Source organism: Protobothrops mucrosquamatus, unplaced genomic scaffold, assembly GCF_001527695.2.
Source record: "Protobothrops mucrosquamatus isolate PMUCROS unplaced genomic scaffold, P.Mucros_1.0 scaffold1011, whole genome shotgun sequence".
NCBI lineage: Eukaryota > Metazoa > Chordata > Lepidosauria > Squamata > Viperidae > Protobothrops > Protobothrops mucrosquamatus.
In genome coordinates, this window is record NW_015387247.1 from 29,468 (window position 1) to 47,359 (window position 17,892).

Below are 17,892 nucleotides of genomic sequence, written 5' to 3' on the forward strand. Positions count from 1 at the left end.
GGTAAAACGCCCCCCTGGCCACAGCCGTCAACTGGTCTTCCAGTGTCAGCCGTGGATCCAGGAGGACCCCCAGATTGCGTACCCTCTCCGAGGGGGCCAAAATTTCGCCCCCTATAGTCAGCGATGGAGTCAGCTGACCATACCTTGGAGCCGGCAACCACAGCCACTCCGTCTTGGAAGGGTTGAGCCTGAGTCTGTTGGGACACCTTTGGGACAACCGTGACCTGAATGACAGAAAATCTCCATAGACATTTACTAGTGGGAAGTTTCTGTGGAGAAGTATGTTCACTGATTTCCCTTTTTTCAAAAGGCAACTGGATTTCTAATTTTTGCTTGAAGCCATTTCGGTTCTCATCCAAGAAGCCTCTTCAGTTCTCCCTTTTGCCCATCTTTGGGATAACCATGACCTGGATGTCTGAGAATCTTCCAACCATGACCTGGATGTCTGAGAATCTTCCACAAACTTAAGTATTTATTCCATTTCTGAAGACCCAAGTCTCAATCCAACAAAATGCCTGCACTTATGTGTTTCTTATCAAATAGCAGCCTTGGATAAGGATAATTTTGATCCGGATGACAACATGCAAAGAAAACTCACATATACCCCTTTTTTTCTTTTTAGTTACTGTCTGGAAAAAAACATTAGAGAGACATTTTGATTCATACTATGCTGCCCTGTTATAATGTATAATTTGGCCCTAAATTAAAGAGATTCATTCCATGAAGTAATGCCTCATATTTAAGGTCAATTTATAAGATCACATGAAAATCTCCTTTAGATTAACTTCCAGCCTACAACGAGATATGCCACCTGAAACTGTTTGAATGTCATTACATTGTGGTGGTGATGTGGATATCCTGGTCACATTCTACTGTCCACTGACACTGACCTCAGCACAAAGAGGATTTCAAAGTAGTTTTCTATAGTTGCAATGAATATCCACGTGCAGTTATCTTATATTTGAGTTCTCAACAAAAGAAGTGCAAAATATTGCAATGCATTGCTGTGCATTTTTCTCTAACCTTTCAGAGGTCAACAGAAAAATAACGGCAACTTGTTGGCTACAGGATTAACTCTGCATCATCTAGCATTAAAAATGGAAAGATCAAATGGAAATATCTTTTGCAAAGATTAATTTTTAATTCCTTTCCATTACCATATATATTCAGAAACAATAGTAACTCTTCATAGAAATTATGACTCCACTATAGTTTGACCTCTCTAATAAATAGATCTGTCTGGATTATGAACAAGTAATGTGCCCAAGCCATTAGAGTTTGCCTAGGGGCAAAGAAATTGTCATCAGTAAACCAACCAGGACTTAGCATATATCAATTCCAATAACTATAGAAAAACAAGACAGGGCAAAAATGAGAAGCAATAGAGGAAAGCTAAATAGAGAACTAATGGCCCAGAAAAAGAGTGTGGAGAAATTTCATCGTGCAAGAAACACTGGCAATGCTGAGTAATGCTTAAGACTATCAGTTCTTTTGCCTACCTGAGGTACCCATTTTGAAGAAACAAAACTTGTCACTTCTATGACAGACAAGCCAGTTTTGGAAAGTTGATCGATGAGCTCAATTTTCACATCTGTAGGAAGTATAGCCTGCAAATAAGAAGAAATATCATTTCTGTACAGCACAATGCCATGTGTTAAGAACATCTTAGATCCAAACACAAAACATTTATAATGCCATAAAACAAAATGTAAAAATCACCAATGATGTTTTAGGTTATTGGGCCCAGATGCTCTTTTCTTAGTCAAAAGGAAACTAACACACATCCCCAGGAAATAAGTTGTAATACGTACTACTGTTGGCTCTTCCTCAGAGTCTGCAATATCTGTTTAATACAAGTGACACAGTCAGATGGAATAAAGACTATGGATAGCACATGTTTGGGAATACAAAACATATTTTTCTGACTATTACAGTAACTGGCATTGCCCCAACCAGTTCAAAGCAGAAAGTAAGGCTCTGTTCCCAAGAGTTTACTATTTAAAGCCTCTGAGACTAAGAGAAAGAGAGGGATGGAAATGTAATACATTTATGATAGAAGAAACATGAGAAAATCATTTAGTCATTAAGTAAGACAAAAGAAAGCTGCTGTCACTATTTCCATTGTCATGAAAATAGGGACCTCACATTCTACAAATGGATTTTTAACATCCCAACCTTTAAGTAACTTCCCTCTTCCTGCCTACTCAAATATACACCAGGAATGTTATATGGAGTGGCTATGGAGGAAAAAGCACCACTTCCTTAATTTATATAATTTATGTAACTACTTATGGAGGAAAAAGACTGATGATAACATTGTGATATTCCAATATATGCACTGGTTTTATCTGCTTGTACTTGTGGTACAGTATCACTAAAACACTCCAAGACATCAGTTTTATACGTAAATTCAACTACTGGGAACTTCATGGGCACATGTAAAATTTATTTACTTATTTGTTTATATTAGATTATTATCTCCCTTAATGTATTACTTTATAAGCAAATCAAGGTAGTCTTTCCTCCTCATATTTTCACAACAACCTCAATCCTGTGAGGTGGCTTGGGCTGAGACGGCGTGACTGGCCCAAGTCCCCCAGCCAGTTTTCATGCCTAAGGCAGAACTAAAATTCACAGTCTCCTGGTTTCTAAGCTAGAACCTTAATCATTATACTGAACTGGCTCTCCAGTTACCAAACTTCCAAGATTCTTGTAACAAAACAGAAGCAGTTTGCATTGCCTTCTTCTGCTTGTTTTTCTGCTTCTCAGTCCACCTACAGCTCTACCATCTCCCATCCAAGTACCAACCAGGTCCAACCCTACTAAGGTTTTTGAGATCAGCTCAGGCTGACTAAGTACTTCACCAACTGCCCTATGATTTTTGTCACATCAGTACCACTTGGAGTAGCTTTCATCTCAAGGCTATGTTTTTCATATTTAAATGTTGCATGAGCTTTAAGGCACATGTTTCTACGTGGCAAAATTCCAGATAATAGGTCGGGAGGTTGAAGAAGACAGGGAGAGAGATATCAAATCACATGGGAGAAGACAGTGCACAGGTCTTTCTGATTTCACGAGGAACTTTTTTCCTTACAAATTAATAATTATATGGGGAAAACCCATGGGTTGGGCACCAGCTAAGTGACAAACATGAAGTTATATGGAATGTCACCAAAGGGAAATAGCTTCCATATGGATTGAGGCTTGTAAAGACATTTTGTGAGGTTCTCGCAATTAATATAATATGCCAGAGTCCTTTTCTTAATATAAAGTTGCTGTTGTATATTGTACTACTAATTGATTTCATACTGATGCTATTAAAATACATAACCATCTCAATAAGATGAAACGCCCTCATTGCTTTTCCTTTTGTTACAATTAGTCATTTTTGTTGATACTTTAAAGAGGAAAGATCTTGAAGACAATATTAATGCAATAGCTAGAATATTACCACAGTAAGTACTAAAAAAATGCTTACAACAAGAGATTAATTAATTAATTAATCTTAAATTTTAAAACATCACAAGAGAGGGGGATAGAAATCTAAACTCTGCTGCCTTTTATAAATTGTTGTAAACTTTTAATGGCATGATCAATTATTTGGGCTTAATTAATACAATATTGTCTTCCTCAAAGATTCACTCTCCCCATTGTTAACATACCTTTTCATTCTGTAATCCATCTCTTGGACCAACTTCCACTATTTTAACAAACTCAGGAAATCCACTTGTAAGCAATTCCTGAAACATAATATGAAAGATTTGTTAGCACATGAAAGATTATAGTTTGATCTACACTAAGGCTCCCTCCTTAGGGATTTGCATACAGTTTGTTTTCATACTAGAAACAGGTTCAGGAATGTTAAAGGGGGAACAACGAAAATTATCTTAAAGAATCGTTGCAGAATGTCTTTTCATCATCATGGAAATGTTTCCTTGCAGATTAGGATCAAACAGCCAGGATTCTAAAACATGATAGTCTTTTTCAAGAAACGGTGAAGCCGAACCCTGCTCTTATGAGAAAATAAGAAGAGGATCAACTTGATCACAGCCAGTTGCTCCTAACGTAACTTTTACATTTTCAAGAAACTGATTTTCATCTAGTTTGGGAATAATTTATATCAGCAACTAGCAACATTTGCATAAAATCTGTATTCCAGATGCTAATCCTGTGATCAAAGGAGAGTAAAGATGAAATATGGTTATGGAAATGTAATCTTCCTTGGAAGGCAATTTGGAAAGAAATTTTTTGCCATTCTTTCCTAAACAAAACTCCAACAAATTAGTTACCAATCAAGGCACTAGATCAGATCCATGTTTTATACATCTATGTAAGTGTGTGCATATACATATATATGTGCCACAGAGATATGGTAATGACTGATACCACTGAGTGGGATAAAGGTAGACTTTTAGAGCCAGCTTTTGTATTTCTGAACAATATTTTTGTCATTAATTGGTATAAAAAAATCTGAGGGTGGTTTGATACACTTACATTGTTTCACATCCGAGCAAAAATCAGCATGAAATTGTGCTGGCATTAATTAGTGGCTTGGCATTAAAAAAGAATCTTAATTACTAACAAAATAAATAAAAGCTCAGATATCCCAAAGGATGCTTGTTCACCCCTTTGGTAGACATAATCTAGTTATGGCAAAGTTAAGATTTCTAACTATTCAATATATAAGTACATATAATGAAAATCTGCCGAATCCCAGGACTGTTGTTTAGTCACAACTTGCAGGACACAAAATCAGTAAGCTAAATACAGAGTTATTGTCTTGCTATGGTTCTATAAAGATGAACAATCAGACTGTAGTGAACAACATGAGTGTTCAGTTCAAAGTTTTTGCCTTAATATCTAAAACACTTTACAGGTAGTCCTCAGCTGGGACCGGAACTTTCATAATTAAGTGATGCTGTCATTAAATGAATTGCATTTGATTTTACAATGTTTTTGCCACGGTTATTAAGCAAATCACTCAGTTGTTAAGCAAATCTGGCTTTCCCCATTGACTTTGCTTGTCAGAATCCCCCGGGAAGGTCACAAATGGTGATCATATGAGCCTGAGATGCTGCAACTCTCATAAATACATGCTGGCTGCCAAGCAACTGAATTTTGAAGGAGGAAGGAACTAATTCATTTACCCTTCATTTCCATTAACACCATAAAAAGAAATAGAACATATACTTGCTGAGTTTATAAGCCCATTTCAGTGCAAAGGCAAAGCTCTCTTTTGCTACATAAAGGTAAATAGTAAAGGTTTCTCTGTCTAGTCATGTCCAACTCTAGGGGGCGCTGCTCATCTCCATTTCTTAGCCGAGGGAGCCAGCGTTGTCCAAAGACATTTCCACGGTCATGTACCATCTCCTCCAATTTAGAAAGCCATTATTACTATTAATGCAAGACCTCTTCGCAGAAAGTGTGTTTTTGCGGTTTTTTCAAGACCATCAGATATTTGATCTTACAAGACAAATGGCACATGAGTGGTACAAATGCCTCTGTGAGAAATGGGTAATTGTCTCAGACCTAGTCAGAATGTATTCATAATTTTCCATCATGAGTCAAATCTGAGAATGATCACAGGCTATTTGACAACATCCACCCACACCAGCGTGCTTGGAGAAGTAAACATCACTACCATATTACTGTATAGTGTTTTACAAGTTATCTTTTGTGGAAAATCTTAATGTGCTGTTTCAATTGCCCACACATGGCTATCAGATGGCTTGGTTGTTTCTCATTTCCATTTAGTAATAATATTTCTTTTTTCTCCCATATCAGACCAAACTTCATTGTAGTAAAAATAGCTTATTTTTCTACCCCCCCAACAGTTGTATAGAAAAGACTAGAATTCAAAAGATTAAACCTTCCCACATCCTGTGATCATGAAACTGATTGGGCCTCTTGCATCTACTTTTGAATAAAAGAAAAGCAGAAGACCTGATCCTACATGTTTAATTTAATGCAGGAGTAGGAAATTATGACAATTGTATGACCTATAGACTTCAACTCGCAGAATTCCTGAGCCCATGTAATGTCTGCATTGACGCTGTGATAAATATTGGGTGTTCAACATGGTAAAGATGGGCTTATGTGGATCCTTAAGAGCTCTTTATCCATTTCAGCGTAATCACTAAGGTTGTAATAGCAGCCATTTAAAGTAAGTTCTATAGGTCTGGTGAAATTGTGGTAAAGGGCCTTCTCAAGTGAAGTATCTTCCAAATGTGTTGAAAATTCCAAATTTATAATTAGCAAAATTCCCAGGCAACCTAAGATGCATTTTGGTTTGTTTTTTTTAATAAATATTGTATTAATTTTCTAGTTTTACAATCATAAGTACTTAATAAACAACATGTTGTCTGGGTCCATTAGTAATTCAGTGGTACATATTAACTTCTTCAATCTAGGCCCAATATTACACCATCCAATACTTCCTCTCTTCTTCTGGTAGTACACATTTTCCCACACTAGGCAAATACAATTCTTATTGTTGTTAATACATATACAATTGACTAAACATCTTTGTTACATTTTCCTAATAATATCAATAATGTTGGTTTAAAATATTTTTTCTAACCAAAATATATCTTAATTGTATTTGCGCTTAATATCTATTTGTTCAATTAATATAGTTTTTCCTGCTTTTTAAAATTTTTTAATTTCCCATCAGTGTTCAAAATGTCTCTTATCGCTTATAATTTCTCATAATAAGTTATGTTTGGGTAACCAAAAGCTTCCCTCTTAGCATTTTCATATTTCCCTTCTCATACCAAAATATAATATTCTAGTTACAAATCCTATCTTTCTAGTTATAATAATACTTCTATTTCTAACAATTATCTATTCTCAGCCATGTTCAAACATCTGATTAATAGTATAATATCCCATCTGATGGGTCAAACCCTCTATTTTCTTCAGTCTTACTCTAGCTTTCTTCCTTTGCCAACTAACTTTCCAAGTCAATGCATTTGAATCATCAAGTAATTCTTCCTCTATTTTTGTGTATATTGTTTGGAATAAGAAAAACAATTTGATTAAAGTATTTTTGGAAGGACACTTAGCCCACTGATATTCATTAAACAGCCTCCCTCCTTCTCCAATTTCCCACAATTCTCCTAACAGCTCTATCTTCCATTCAATCAGCTCTTCCTTCTTATCCTCAAGTGTGTTCTGAGATCTTGACAGGTAAGATATCTTTTCCATTTCCGATATTATCGCTACGTCTTCTAATTCTTTGTTTGTCTGAGTCTGTCTGTTAGTTCCTTTCTTTAGGTCCTCCATCTTTGGATCTGCTTCCTCTGATTTTCCTTCTATTTTTTAGGTAGCTAGTTCCTTCTTTGTAGTCATTTTCTGAGTTTGTTTAGATTAAAGAATTGTTCTTTTATCTCCTTTGTGTTATTTTTAGTCTCATCATGAGCTAAGGCAATTGTCTCTTGTATTGATTTTAACATAGAAATAATTTCTTTCTGAATTCATCAACATTTTCTTGTTGGTATGTCAAGCTGGGGACTTTGGGGACAGGTGTTAGGGTTAGTTTTTTACCATTTGAAGCTAAGTATGAAACATCCATTTTGTTTTTGTATGTAGTCTTTATAGTCCAATCTATTTAGGGATTTAAAAAGTTTCAGTCAATTGTCATTTGAACTCCAAATTATCCAGCCGGCCTATCAGTCTGTCCTTAAGTCTCCCCTCAGCAAATATAAGTAAAATTCAATTTTTTCAAACTTTTCTGTCCAATGAAAAACATATCCTTTCTGTCCAGAGAGAAAAGAGCAATTAAAAATTGTTCATCAATCAAAAGTTTATAATCCAAAGTATTCCATCATCTCAATCAATAATGCATGTTTCTTCTATAGGGAAATAGCTCCATGACACAGCTCTAAATGTCAGATAGTATTTATATTTGTAGTCCAAGCAGGCCAGTTTCAAAATAATGTATTGTCTCTGCAACACAAATAAGCAGCCCAAGAGGTTCCCCCCTTTTTTTTCCAGCGGCAGTCTTCAAAAGTGAAAGTTTCTGAAAACAACAAGAGTCTTATATGAGACTCTTGGCTTCCAGCCAAGTTTCCTTTAGGCATAATAAATTGTAGTGCTTTAGTTCGCCACTAGATGTCATTGATGCCGTCTTCCAGCTTTTTACATCCAAACTTATATTACAAGCTTTTTAAGTGTTTTTTTAAAAAAAATCTCAAAAGTACTTTGAGTCCCCAAATTTCAAAGTTATATATGTGTATTGATTTCAAATTAATTTTGTAATTTTCTCTGTTTCCCCCCAAGCAATTAATTTGCCACTTTTCTTTTCCTGAGGGAATGGGGTGGAAATTCCCCTTCCCTCTCTCATCGGGGAGGATTCTTTGCTTTGGGCGGTTTTTTCCCAGGAAAAAGTCTTAAAGTCATAAAGAGCGGATAGGGTCTCACCCAGTTCCATCCATGAAAGTTGCTGGTTAATGCTTGTTTTCTTCGGTTGTCAGCAGCTTCAGACTGGCCACACGAATGTAGCCAGTCTTCCCCCCACCGCCCTCTCGCGATCAATGAGTGTCCCCTCCTTCTCCATTGCCTCTTCGGGGTGACTTTTAAGGGTCCCCAGTTGGTCGAAATTGAACGCAGAAAATGGAGCCCCAACTTCCTGTGTCCATCACGCCACAACATCAACCATTGTTTCTCCTAAGATGCATTTTGTAAATTGTTTCATCAATACAAAATGCAAGGGACAGTGGAATGCTTTGCAGAAGAACAGGAAATAAGAAAGGAATTCAGGAAAAGAAATCAAATTTCAGTTAACTAACATGTTATAGTTCTATTTATTGGTATATACAAACCATTTACAGTAGAGTTGACAACTTTTTTCAGCAAGGGATCATGCTTGATATTTATTTATTTATTTGCCTTCAGGGAGATATGGTAACATTACAAAATGAAGAGTAAAAAAAGGGAGAGGGTATTTGGGGGTGATCTGAATGTCAGAGAGGTTAACATGTGAAATTTTTTGTTACTTATCTTAGCAAATTATGTCCCTATCAATCAGTGGCTTTAATATAAACAGCTTAATCTGATGCTACTCCAGGGGCTTTGCAACCTCTGTTTCACACTGATTCAGACTTCCCATTTTAATTTAACCCAGCAATTTAACTTCCATGAACTGGTTACATGGGCTAATAAAATTTTAAGTGGAAAAAGATTTATTATATTGATGTATACTGTAACAGGGAATGATCAACAATGACTGTCAACTGGCACAGAAAGATGACAGATCAGATAAAACAAAAAGATAAGCTTTAAATTGGAGTTACAGGTCAGTGAAGACCATAGATAAGACTGGAAGTGTTCTCTAAGGGATATTTAATTAATAAAAGCTGGGTATATTTGCACAACATTAAAACAGAATATCTATAAAAAGGCACAATTTTTCAGCCAGCAGAAAGAGTAAAGCTAATTTTGTAATTAAATGGAAAGCAAAAGGGGTCAGACATGGCCATTTAATATGACTATTAACTTCAAGGGTCAGAAGGCAATGGAGAAATATACATTACCATAAAAAGCAGTGAGAAAAAAATATGCGAGGGAGGGATATTCAAAAAATCATTCTGCCCAAAGTCTTCTCACAGTCAAAAAAGGGCCTTGTTTCCACTGTTATGTCTATCTATTTGTAAATAAACAAATATTACAAAAATACAATTAATCCCCAGGGCTCTGTCGTCCAAAGGAAACTAATTTCTGCTGTACTGTTCCAGCATTTCTTAGCATTTAGGGGGAAAAATGGAGCTCATTTTATCGAACAGGAAGGGTCAACTGGTTAAGGCACAAGGTTAGAAAACAAAAGCTTTAAATTCTAGTCCTGCCTTACAAACAATTTTGTTTTGATTTGGGGCCAGTCATTCTCAGCCCTAGAAAGAAGGCAAAGTCAAACCACTTTTAAAAATCTTGCCAAGAAAACTTCACGGGCCTTGCCCACAGTTGTCAGGAGTCAACACTGACTTGAAACCTTTAAAAAAAAAATGTAACAGTGCCTGAAACATTAGAATAGCAGGGATTTATTTATTTATTTCCTGTCTTTATTATTTTTACAAATAACTCAAGGCAGCGAACATACCCACCTTCCTCCTCTTCCTTTTAAACTCTCAATTTTATTTATAGCATGCATTTACCTTAAAAAAAATTCAAAGGAGCAAGATTTATAAAGTAAACATAAAAACATCAACAAGTCAACCCTAGTGTAAAATTTATTCTATGCACCCAGGTCCCTTAGAGTGAAAACAAAAAAGTAACGGTATAAAAAAAAAAAAACTCACAAAAAAAAAATCTTACAAAGGTTAACTGTTCCTTCAGTATATTAACATGTCTTCCTAAATTTGATTCAACAAAAATGCATTATTAAAAATAATGAAAGGTTATTAAATCTGATATTAGCTCTGTGAAGTGGTAAGTACTATGGAAAAACTGTGTGGAATATCAGTAAGAAAGAGTTTACATAAAAAGCTAAAAGCCTGGAGCATTTTCCATTTATCAGGTGTTGGCAAAAAAAACCCCCAGAAAACTGAATGTAAAATCTTCTCTCTTCAAAAATGCCTCTTTCCAAACAAAAAGCACCCCTGGATTCCCATCCTCCTCAGATGTCACAGCGTTTGAACAGGAGAGGAAAAAGCTTAAGATGTTGTCTGCCAATTATGTTAATCAAAATATTTAATTTCTGCTCCTCTCCCCCAAACTTATAAAGTGATTAAAACATGGGTTTATAATAGAAAATGCTGCTAACCTTTAATCATGGAATTACAGCCTTCTTAAATTTACATCGGCTATAAGCAAATCAGCCGCACATACAAAGAAAGAGAGAGGGAAAACACTGCTAATAACTGCCCCCTCTCCTGGAACTAGAATTCGGAAACATTAGCAGACATCTTAGCTTTGTCTACGTTAAGGAAATGCCACCCTGTTTGCTGTTCAACTCATAAGCCAATGCAACAATCTACTGTAATACTAGGAGAAAGCCAAGTATTCCTGCAGATATCCATTGCATAAGTAACCAGAACCCCCACCTGTTTGAAGTCATATTGCATTACAGATCACAAGAGTCTCTTTTAGCTTAGTTTCATCATAATCGCATTACATAAGACAGAGCAATAGACGTTTCCATTCCCAAGGCTAATATTGCAATCCAGCTTGGGCTTGAATCAACCTCAGCACATGGCTATGGAAAGGCTGCATTTGTATGATTACCCCTAGAAAATACATGATTGACTGCAACATTAAGTTCATTTGCCTAAGGAGAAAAAGCCACCCTGGATGACTCAGCCCCAAGAGGCACTTCTTTAAACACAACGCTGACCAGCACAAGGGTGTCAAATTGCCGGCCAGCGAGCTGGATGCATCATGCCAAAACCGCACCCTCCCTAGCTCCGGCAATGGGGGAAAAGTCACGATACGTCACAACACGTCACGTGGCGAGTTTGACACCCCTGATCCAGCAGGTGTGACTCAGCCCTTAGTAGGTTCAGGTCCACACTGAGTAAAGTGTGTACCAGTTCACAACAATAGCATTATTAACGAACTATAGGGTAGGGTAGGGTGGGGTAGGGTAGGGTGGGTTAGGTATAGGATAGGATGTAGAATAGAATGTTCTTTATTGGCCAAGTGTGATTGGACACACAAGGAATAAATTAATGTTTCAACATTCTTCACAGAATGGCTTAGCAACCATGAGTGGTAGTTCAGAAACTGCCCTATTCCATGCCAAAATTCCATCTGGCCTATTTATTTGACACACTGTACAGGGTCTCTAGGGTACCAGGTAGTGGTCTCTCTTAGGCATACTTGAAGATGCATTACAGAGAGATATCCTCTTCCTTAGTTCATGTTTGGGCCTTAAAAGAAGTTTAGGCTAAATTATAAGAAATCAGATAAATACTCCAAGAGAGCTTCATATTTCAAGTTCAAAGGAACTGCCATAAATAACTGAGACTGTTTATGAAGAGACAATATTCTGCAATAAAGCTAAACAGCAAACAAAGCTGTGTAGTTAATGTCTCCTGAGTGAACATCCATATTCCCAAATTTAACTTTTTTTTGTTTATCAACAGTTTTTTTAAAAAAAGCTTGGTTTCCTTAGTGGAGAGTTCTTAGAGACTATTTTCAATGCAATTCCTAACCAAAATGGATTACTAACCACAATGATGTCAAGGTTGGTGGTTTTCGACATAAGACAATTTTTGGGGGGATAATAGTGTGGAGAAATACCTTTTCTTAACAGGATTTCCCTTCAAGAGTAATCCATTAGTAATTAATTCTCCCTAGATAAGTAAAATCAAATCAAATGTTATTTGAGCAAAATTTACACATACATAGCCTAAGTGGTATAACTTCGCATAAGTTAATACCAAACCTAGAATTACCAAACTAATTGCCTCAAATGCATAATAAAAATACTTTTTTTTCTTCTCCACATTTTTCTTCTTTAATTTTCTACCACACTACTCAACATTTAACCACCACTATGTGTATCTTGGCTCAGAATCGTAGGTCTAGTCAATGTAAACCCAAAGTGGACCTAGGTTGGCCCAAAAAACTGATTGTGACATATCAGAAGAATACTGTGACCACTAAAAAAACTAAAAAAGTGATAAGTGAGAGCTGTATAATCTTCCTAGATATATATGTGGATAACTAAAAAAAAGAGAAACAACTTATGAGAAACAATCCATCGAGAAGATTCATCAGTAACATTAAACAGAAAAATAGGCAAATGTATACCCTAAAGAAATTGAGTGAATTCCATGTAAAATGAAATGGTCCAAAGTTTAAAACAGTGTAAAAACAAACTGCACAGATACAAATAGAGAGCCTGTGAATAAGAACATGATGGAAAATATATGGCAACAAAATAGCTCAAAAGATCTAAGACTCTTAGTAACCTAAAATTAAAACCATACTTTTCAGGAAATCTTATCCTAATGAACAGATTGCCAGAAGTAATAATGGTTTCTAAAATCCATTAGAGCAAAACACTTCCGAAATAATAGAACACTCCAAGGGATATTTACGAATCTAAATACTACTTAATTTGGAAAATTAAAATAATAAAACCTTCCAAGACTGAAACTCATCAGGAATGTGTACATAAGAGGAAGCAGATTTTCCTCTGATGTTCAGGATTTATCTCTTCTTCACCTCCTCATGTATCAGGAAAAAACTTCAAAGTCCTAAGGGTGTTTTCACGCACTGTATTTTTAGGTACATTTAAAAAGTGCATGTCTAAATATTTAAGAAGTGAACATGATGGAGATGTATTTTATGTGGGGCCGATGGATCAGACAGTAAGAGTCAGAACTGGCTTCAGGCCATTGTACATTATACATTTAGTGGCAATCCTAAATTGGTTTTTTTAAAAAAAAACACCTATACATATTCAACTCTATGCATCTATCTGTACAATCAACCTGAAAGCGGCAAGGATGGGTTTTTCATTCTGAAAAGAGGAAAAAAATATTTCCCCATTCTAATCCACTTCTATGAGATGCATGTGGCAAGGTATAATGGTAGTTATGAACAAATGCTTTCATTTTGTTTTCCCTTTTTCTTTCTTCACAGGAAATAAAGAGAAACTTGAGGTTTGAAATTAGTTCCTAGAATCTTGCTAGCTAAAGCCAGCAAACACCCAAGCATTTCTTTTCACCAAATTACCCCTATGGAAATTCATTATGGAATTTATTCACGCTATCCTTAATTCTGAAAAAAGCATATAACCAGGACAATTTGCTTAACCTTGTTCTGTTTATCAAAGTGGTCAACCTTTAAATTTAGTATTTTAACAATGCCATTTACAGGATTCTCTATCATACTAAGTATAATTATACAGGTCTAATTTATATGGTTACGCTTTTTTCCATGCTATTCTTTAAACAAGAGAAACCAGGCATGAATGTTTGTAAGGGTTACCCACTGACACTTGACTTATTCCAGCTTTTTCATGGATAAAAGAACATATATATATATACACATACACACATACATACATACATACATACATACATACATGCATACTACGAAAAGCATTTGTCTCAGTATTCCAGCAAGCAATAAGTAATGCATTGCACTGAATGTTATATATATATATAATTTAATGGAATACTGAGACAAACGCTTTTCATAGTCAATGAAAGCCATGTACAGAGGCATAGTGTACTCATGCCTGTCAATGACTTACTGAACAACGTGGACGTGATCCACTGTGCTGAACCCTGCCTGCTCCTTTGGCAGTGCATCTTTTAATGTTCTCAATATTCTTTTTGCTCTTATCTTGGTGAAAACCTTGTAGCTGGCTGAAAGAAGGCTTATTGGGCAATAGTTCTTTAAGTCATCTTGGGCCCCTTTCTTGTTTATAAGAATCACTTCAGCATTTTTCCATGAATCGGGTATTTTTTCTTCTCTGAGGCATCTTGAGTATAATTTTGCTAGTATCTTGTGTAAACTGTGACCACCAGGCTTACATAAACTTACTACAATCAACATATGAAAAAACAATGGCGACAATTTGTCCTAATGATCTTAAAGTGAAAATCAACGTAGGACGAGGTGTACAACAAGGTGATACAATATCACCTAACTTTTTCTCAGACTGCCTTGAAGAAGTATTTTGCAAATTAGACTGGGCAAAAGATGGGATAAAAATCAATGGCACCTATTTAAATCACTTAAGATTTGCAGATGATGTTGTTTTCTTCTCGCAAGACTCAGAAGATCTACAAAGACACACACAAGAGCTGCACAAAGCAGGAGAACCATTTGGCTTAAAAGCAAACCTGTAAAAGAGCCAACTTATGTTTAATAAATTCACTAAAGAAAAAAAATTATATCTGATGAAGAACTAGACATAGTAGATCACTAAATATACCTTGGCCAACGAATCTCAATGGAAAGTGATACAATAAAGAAAATTGAATGGCCTGTTAAATGTGGTTGGCAGGCGTTCAGCAAGCTAAGCATAATTTTCAAGAACCTCCCTCTATGCCTAAAAAGAAAAGTTTTCAATCAGTGTGTGCTACCTGCTCTAACCTATGCCGGTGAAACATGGACACTAACCTCACAATCAATACAAAAGCTACGAGTGGCGCAAAGAGCCATGGAAAGATACATGCTTGGCATAACAAAACAAGGCAGAAAGACCTGCACAATGGATTAGAGAACAAATGAAAATAAATGATGCCATCAAGAGAGTAAAAGAATTGAAACGGAAATGGGCTGGTCATAGAGCAAGAAGAACTGATGGCAAGTGGAACAAGGCAGTCATAGAATGGATCCCACTTGATAAAAAGCGTCCACAAAAGAGACCTAAAACAAGATGGATCAATGACATCAGCAGGTTTTGGGGCTCAATTGGCAAAAGAAAGCTCAAAACTGTATTGGTTGGAAACATGCAGAAGAGGCCTTCATCCTGCAGTGGATAGACAATGGCTAAGATGATGATGATGATGATGATGATGATGATAAACATTTTAGTCATCAAAAATAATCAGATTATTTTTAAAAAAAATTAACTTAGATTTACAGATGACAGTATGTCTTCAGCAGAGTTTCTATTCTGTGTATCTTCAGGATTGAGATGACACACTGCGTTAACAGTATGAGCATTAAAATAATCCCTATATTAAAGAATTTAAATGAGCTTTATGAACTGGTTTCAAGCAGTAGCATCACTCTGGTATATTGATTCCTCCAGCATAGGAGATATCAATAACTGAATTCCTAATATTAGAATATTAGAGGTTATTTCTTATTTATATTTGAATACCACTGAGTTTATTTTATTTACTTATTTACTTCAATTTTGAGGCCATCACCTCACATTCAAGTAACATTCTATTTTATTCAGCTTCATAATGTCCAAATATTACGTATCTTCATAAATCATATCTTTATCCTGTAAAAAGTTGCTAAATGAACAGATGAGAAATAACCAGGAATGAAGTAAGACACTTGAAGTTCTTCTTTCTCTCCGGATGTAACAGCAAGAAACCACAATGATACTCAAATCAAATTCTTCTAAATGCCTGTTTCTTCTTTTTGGCCACTTGCTTCTACTGAGCCATGATAGAAATTGAGACAAAGTACTACAAACGATTGATTAAAAAGAGATAGATAGATGTTTTTGCTGGCTCATAATCTCCTGAAGGAAAACACTGTGGATAGCAGGTCCAAGTGAGGAACATGTAACACTTCAGAAGCAGCTGGACTACAATTCCCAGCAACCTGCCACCATGGCCACTGGTAAAGAATGACAGTAGCTGAAGACATCTCAAAGCCTTCAGGCTCCCTGTCCCCTGCTCTAGTGGATGAGGTTTCCTGCAATACCAAGAGGAAAAAAGTGATGTTGAGATCAGTACTTCTTACACTTCCTCTTCCTGCCCCCATGTACCTCTCTGAATGCTGCAGTTCAGCTGACGGAACAGCTGCTCCATCATCTGTCCATTTCCTTTTAGAAGGGATATGGAGGTACTTTCTCACTGCTCCTTAGAACAACTGCTCCATTCGTGTGCCCTCTAGATTACGGGTGTCAAACTCACCACGTCACGTGATGTGTTACGACGTATCGCGACTCTTTTTGCATTGCTGACAATGTGGTGGGTGCGGCTTTGGTATGATGAAACCGGCCCATGGGCCGGCAGTTTGACACCCCTGCTCTAGATCCATGGGGATACCAGAATTCACAGCCAGCCTAGAAATAAAATAAAATAATAAAATAAATAAAATAAAATAAAATTGAATATTTTATTGGCCAAGTGTGATTAGACATATAAGGAAGTTGTCTCCAGTATGGAAGCAGCGTATTTGAAAGCCGACAGAGAAAATAATAATAATAATAACAACAATAATAAAAGGGGGAAGTAAAGAAGATAATAAAAGGAATAAATAATAATACTACAGCCATACTCTATGGGTTGATATACATACACATTAGACAGAACTGCAAGAATGAGGTGTTCAGCAGAATGATGGCACGAAGGAAAAAAGTGTCCCTACGTCTAGCAGCTAGCTGCAAAATAAAATAATAAAATAAAATAAAATAAAAACTAATTTTAAGCACCCCAGTCCCCTGAAGAATACCAGGGCTGGCTTAGCAGAAAATAACAGTGGATTGGCAGAGTTGACTCTGGCAGCCATGCGTTCTCCTTCTGAAGCAAGGCTACCCAGAAAAATCCTGGGCACCTGAAGGCCATCCCAACTTTCTCAGGGACCCTCTGTCTGCCCTCCGTGCCTGACTGGCAGCTGGTCAGCCAGAAGCTCCGAGTGTCCTCCCACCTCCCCTGCGTGGGCTGGAGCTGTGGCCTGGAACGGCCTTCCGGACGCCACCCTGGTACCTGCCCAGGCTGTTGCAGAACAGTCGGCTGCTGGGCGACTTCGCCGATCCCCAGCTGCTCCTTGAGGAGGTGGGGGTAGCTGAGGCAGTGCTTCAGCGCCGGCGGGATGTTGCCCATGGCGCCCGTCTCCCCTCAAGAGCCAGCAAGCCGCCCCCCCACCCACCTCCCGACGGCAAGGTCACCGCCACCCGCGCCTTGTGCGCCCAGCCATCTGCAAAGCCGGAACCCAGTGCCTGGCTGAGCGTGGGCGCAGCATCCGCCTCGCCCGGCCGAGGGAATCCCGGGCGATTCTGATTGGCTGAGAGGGATGCCGGGAGTTCGCCAGGCCAGCATCCTTGGGTCGCCGGAGGAGATCAGATCGGCGCGTTGCTCTGCCGCTCCCGGCGCTGAAGCCCTTTCGGGGACGGGGTCCCGGAGCGGTGGCCTCTTCCAGATTAGCATTTCGATCCTCTGCCCGGCTCGAAAAGCTGCTTCTGCCCCAGAAAGGTGGCGGATTGAAACTGGGTTAGTCGACGGGGTCTCTGTCCAGCAGGTGGCGGTT

The 17,892-nt window shown here is 37.4% G+C and overlaps 1 protein-coding gene across 1 annotated transcript in view; it reads right to left on the reverse strand.

Annotated features, from left to right (window-relative positions):
* The window catches only part of LOC107290942 (3-hydroxymethyl-3-methylglutaryl-CoA lyase, cytoplasmic-like), a gene marked incomplete at its 3' end in the record, with an annotated part of 46,128 nt that extends 28,660 nt beyond the window's left edge, over positions 1–17,468 (reverse strand). The window contains exons 1-4 of the mRNA XM_015819888.1: positions 17,352–17,468; positions 16,243–16,335; positions 3,663–3,740; positions 1,500–1,607 (exon numbers count right to left, since the gene is read on the reverse strand). Coding sequence (XP_015675374.1) covers positions 1,500–1,607; positions 3,663–3,740; positions 16,243–16,335; positions 17,352–17,468 — 396 coding nt within the window. The remainder of the gene's footprint in view (positions 1–1,499; positions 1,608–3,662; positions 3,741–16,242; positions 16,336–17,351) is intronic.
* Between the last annotated feature and the right edge of the window lie 424 nt (positions 17,469–17,892).